This window comes from Bidens hawaiensis, unplaced genomic scaffold (genome assembly GCF_021521415.1).
Source record: "Bidens hawaiensis isolate Kalapana, Puna unplaced genomic scaffold, B.hawaiensis_p1.1 tig00031221_1, whole genome shotgun sequence".
NCBI classification, from domain to species: Eukaryota; Viridiplantae; Streptophyta; class Magnoliopsida; order Asterales; family Asteraceae; genus Bidens; species Bidens hawaiensis.
In genome coordinates, this window is record NW_027495266.1 from 142,239 (window position 1) to 147,915 (window position 5,677).

The window sequence follows — 5,677 nt, forward strand, 5'->3', positions numbered from 1 at the left end:
ATGAATAATGAAGAACCAGAAGAATTACCCATAACACTAATTCTTTTTTAACAGCTAAATACTATACATTATCAAGATTTAACTCTTTACCATTAAATTCACAACTAAACTGGTTTACCACCCCTAATCAAAATGAAAATGACAATAATATATATAGCTTTACAAGTTAAAATAAATTTGTTAGGTGGCTAAGAGTAGAATATCAAATAAATAAATAATAAATAAATTGGATTGTTTAAGTAACCCATGATTAATAAATAGATTGGTCGAAGTGGTGTAATTTCTTGTTTGTGTAGTTTTCTAGTTTTTTTGGCGGCTGCTCTCCGTTTGTGGAGATGGCTGGTTGTTGTTTTGGGTTTTTTCGTTTATAAAAGTTACGGTTTTTTTTTTTTTATAAAAAAAATGAATTTCTTACCGGTGATCAAAATGTATGTATTAAAATGATTTGGAGCAATTTATTGAAATTTCACTTTTTATTCTAACTTGTTCATAAAAAAAAAAAAAAAAAAAGAACAAGTAAATAAAGAAATTCCCGTTTTTGTTAGTTAACAAGGACACACACGCTCATCACTCTGCCACCACATTCCTCTTTCTAAATCAGTCTTCTCCTATTATCCCGAAACCATAGCTCCACCGTCACCTTCCGTTATTATTATTCCCATTCCCACATGGGCTGCACCGCCTCCAAGCTAGGCAACGAGGACTCCGTCCGCCGCTGCAAAGAACGCCGTCGTTTAATGAAAGACGCCGTCTACGCCCGCCACCACCTCGCCGCCGCTCACTCCGACTACCTCCGTTCCCTCAAACTCACCGGCTCCGCCCTCTCCTCATTCGCCGCCGGCGAACCCCTCTCCGTCGCCCACCACACTCCCGCCGTCCTCCTCCCTAATCCTCCCAAACCCACCTCCCATTCCCACCACCCACCGCCGGAATATTCGCCGGAGCAAAAATTTAAAAACCCAATTAAACCCCCTTCCTCACATTCCCACCACCCACCAACTCCACCGGTGCCGGAATATTATCCGGCGAAGGCAAAACTCCCGCAGATTCTCGCCGGAGATACTCACCGGAATAATCACATGCGCCGGAAGTTAGGGAAACCCGATATGAAACTGCCTCATATACTATCGGAATCAAGTGAAGCTTCTTATTCACCACCTAAAGCTAACTACAGCTACAACCCAGATCAATACACCTACAACGCACAACCCAATTACGCATCAACGCCGTCACAAGCTTCCTCCGTCTGGAACTGGGAAAACTTTTACCCGCCGTCGCCGCCGGACTCCGAATACTTCAATCGCCGGAAACCCACTTTCGTCGAATCCGAAGACGACACGTCATCAATCCATTCATATTCAGAACAACACAGGAGTTACAAAAAACCCAGTTCCGATAAGGGTTCTGTGTATTCAGCTAATTATTCAACAAAATCATACCATCATCACAAAACTGATAATAATAATCATAGTAATAATATTATTGAATCGGAATCAGAAGACGAAGAAGAAGAAGACCCAGAAGAGGTGCAATGTAGTGAATGGGATCATGATCATTACAGTACTACAAGTTCAACTTCCAATGAAGAAGAACAAGAAGGAGAAATTGATTCCAGATCGGAGATTGAGAGTCGATCTAATTTCGGATCCTCGGTTCACAACGAGTCGGTGGGTCCAGCTCCGTCCGCTGCGAAATCGAAGTATTCAATGGAGACTAAATCGGTGAGGTCTGAAAACGTGGGATCGTCGTCTTCGGCGAGCTGGAAGACCGGTCAGCAGGACGATAATAACGATATGCGAATGGTGATTCGGCATCGAGATTTAACGGAGATCGTTGCGTCGATAAAAGAGTATTTCGATAAAGCGGCTGATGCCGGCGAACAAGTGTCGGAGATGCTGGAAACCGGTCGAGCTCAGCTCGACCGGAGTTTCCAGCAATTGAAAAGTAAGTTTTATTAATTTTAGGTTTTAATAGATTTGTTTTAAATTATTATCATTGTCGGAAGATATAAGTAGTGTTTACATTGAAACAGAAGCAAACGGACAATAAGTTGGAGTCATAACATTACTATTATTGTTGATATTATTAGTGAATTTATTGCAGAGACGGTGTATCATTCGAGTGGGGTGTTGAGTAATTTGAGTTCCAGCTGGACATCTAAACCGCCATTGGCGGTTAAGTACCGGTTTGAACCGGGTTCAATTGGTGAACCGGGCGGGTCGAAGAGTCTCGGTTCGACTCTGGACCGGTTGTTGGCTTGGGAGATGAAGCTGTACCAAGAAGTTAAGGTAAACTATTATTTAGATATTAATTGATTTTGTTTTTTTTTCTTTATTTATAAGGGCATCTTTTTGTGAAATGTTTTTAAACAAGATCTTGAAAAAAGATGTTTAATGGTGGGTAAAAGTTGCCTTTTGATGATGATAATCTTTAGTGGGGTGGGGTGGGTGTTGGGGGATGTAGAATGACTAAAATGACCCTGGTCAATAGGGATTCATAGATGTTGACCATTGTTTTTTCTTTTCAATGAAATCACCGCATTTGAACAGTTTTATCCATAGTGTTATTGAAGAAGGCATCTTGAAACTTGAAAGAACTATTATTATCCAGATTATAACTGCTTATTGATGACCAAAATACCCTTTGTTAGTAGTAAAGTTTTATGCTTTGCTGTTAAATGACCAAAAAGCCCTTTTTTAGTCTTAATCTTGTACTATGTATGATACTGAGTCATGGAAGGTTTTAGCTGGTAAGCTGACCAAGCATGACATACTGTGCTATGCCTGTGTATAAATAAGGGTGTCATGAATATAATATGTTTACTGTGCTATGCCTGTTAGGTAATGGACCAAAGTGCCCCTGGTAAGTAACATATGGCAGTTCATCTAGTATGACAGTTTGTGAGTCATGTTAACTATCCTGAACAGTTGTGTCTAGGTGAAAATGAGATGGGATAAAGTCTGTTGTGTAATGACCAAACTACCCTTTTAAGTAGTAACCAGGGGTCTGATCCAGCATGACAACCTGGATCAATCTTTGTCTGTGATCAAATTTGGAATAGAAGGCCGGTGGGCCATGTGTACGCCTGTCAACATACTAAAAGACAAGTTTTTTTTGTTGTACATGACTACTTGATTTGCAGGCTACAGCAATATGAAATACTCTTTTATCTTGTTCCTATGTTTTGAAGTGGTTTGTGACGCTGTTAAGTGAATATAAAATAGCCTAGTTGACTACCTATTTTAGATCAAATAGCCATAGACTTTTTAATTTTAACTTAATTTTAAGTTTTAAGGGAAACCAATATCGATGAGACACGCCAACAAGATATGTTGCACGACCCTCTTATGACACATGTCGTAATGTGATTGGTTTGGTCTGCGTCGAATGGCGCAAATGTACATTTTTGGCACAAAATGAGCCTAAAAGAGTAAATGTACATTTTTTTGCACAAGATCAGCCTAAAAGAGTAAAAGTACATTTTTGGTACAAAAATGGGCACAATGGCGTGTATTTTGGCACAAAAATGGGTGTGAGTATAGTTTTTGGCACAAATATTGGCATAAAAGTAAGTTTTTGTCACAAATATAGGCAGTATAGATTTTGGTGCAAAAATGAGCACATAAAGTTTTGGCACAAGAATTGTGCCTAAAAGTATTTTTGGCACAAAATGGGTGTTAAGTATTTTTAGCACAAAAATGGGAGTAAAAGTAGGTTTTTGGCTCAAAATGGGCACAAAAGGATTATTTTTGGCGCAAATGGTTTTTGGCACCAAAATGGGCGCATAACTGCATAAGTATGGTGCAAATATACGAAGTATATGCACATATAGGCACAAAAGTACATTTTTTGAGACGTGTCATGCTTTCATTTGTTGTAATCTTTTACAACAGTCAAAATATTAATTTGAATAAAAAAAATTCAAATATTTATTTTGTTTTAAATGGTCGGCAGAGCAGGTCACTTGTGATTATCTGTCGTGTTATAGGATTTTTGTATAATCGGCAACATTTTTGTTATAGAAAGTTTCCAAGTTAAACTTACGTATCTATCCATTTTAACTAAATTGTTTAGGCACGCGAAGGAGTTAAAATCGAGCACGAGAAGAAGTTATCTTTATTACAAAGCCAAGAATACAAAGGGGGAGACGAAAGTAAACTGATAAAAACAAAAGCATCCATAAAGAAACTGCAATCACTAATACTCGTTACGTCTCAAGCTGCTTCAACCACTTCAACCGCCATTGTTGGCCTACGCGATTCTGACCTTGTTCCACAACTTATTGAACTTTGTCACGGGTAATTTATTTAACCGAGTAGTAACTGTTTCTCAAACAATGTTGATATTGAATACTCACATATGTCTGATTTATGCAGGTTTATGTACATGTGGAGATCAATGCACCAATGCCATGAAGTCCAAAACCATGTGGTTCAACAAGTCCGGGGTCTAGTCAACCAGTTAACCAAAGGCACGTCAACTTCCGACCTCCACCGCCAAGCCACCCGTGACCTTGAAGCGGCCGTGTCCGCCTGGCACACGAGTTTTTGCCGCCTTATTAAGTTTCAAAGAGATTTCATCAAATCTCTTCATCAATGGTTCAAACTGAGTCTTCTTCCCACTAACACCGAAGAATTAAACGTTAATGGATCACAACAGTCGGATGTTTACTTAGTTTTTGACGAGTGGAAACTAGCCCTTGATCGGGTACCCGACATGGTGGCATCCGAAGCCATTAAAAGCTTCATAAACGTTGTCCACTCGATTTCGTTAAAACAAGCTGAAGAACGGAAAGTGAAAAAACGAACCGAGTCGGCTTCGAAAGAGCTCGAGAAGAAAATGACTTCTTTGAGAAGTATAGAGAGGAAATATTACCACTCTTATTCTATGGTCGGGCTCGGACTCCCGGGCACTGGGCAAGATACCGGGCACGGGTTGGACGCGCGGGACCCGCTAGCTGAAAAGAAGACCGAGCTCGTGGCGTATCAGAGACGGGTTGAGGAGGAAATGGTTAGGCACTCAAAGGCGGTCGAGGTGACACGAGCTATGACTTTGAATAATATTCAAACGGGTTTGCCAGGTGTGTTTCAAGCTATGACAAGCTTTTCGGGTTTGATAATGGAGGCACTTGAGGTTGTTTGCAACAAATCTTATGAGATTAAATAGCTCTTTTTACTGGTATAAACGAAAAAGTTTTGATTATAATTCATTGAATTATACGTATATCTATATAAGGACACGTTCAATACATAACCAATTTAATATGAAACTATGCGAGCCGCATAATGTGCTTATGCGGTTTTCGTAGTTCAAAACTTGATTGATTGTGTATTGTATGACCCTTTATATATGTATGGTTTTGGGATGTTATAAGATGTAGATATGAATGTGGGAGAGAAAGACAATAGGGGTATGTATAGGCATGTAAAACTTGGTTTGTATTAGCAATTCAATTTTCCATATGATACATGACTATTTGATATATATTTTGTGTAATATAAATAATATTTCTGTCTTGTTTGTATAATGTGAGAATAAGTGAATATGATTGTGAAAGGTTGTGGGAGCTATGGTGGTTGATGAGTTTAAGTATCATCTCTTGTCAACCAGCCAATCCATGAAGTGTGAAACTAATGAATAATTGTTTGAATAGATTATCATGGATGGATATTTATTA

General features: G+C 39.1%; 1 protein-coding gene across 1 annotated transcript; it reads left to right on the forward strand.

The window, feature by feature from the left end:
* The first annotated feature begins 658 nt into the window (after positions 1-658).
* LOC143581898 (nitrate regulatory gene2 protein-like) lies at positions 659-5,446 on the forward strand. Its single transcript, XM_077064581.1, has 4 exons — positions 659-1,944; positions 2,104-2,288; positions 4,075-4,298; positions 4,377-5,446. The coding sequence occupies exons 1-4, from the start codon at positions 669-671 to the stop codon at positions 5,164-5,166; spliced, it is 2,475 nt and encodes an 824-aa protein (XP_076920696.1). The 5' UTR covers positions 659-668; the 3' UTR covers positions 5,167-5,446.
* Positions 5,447-5,677: the final 231 nt, after the last annotated feature.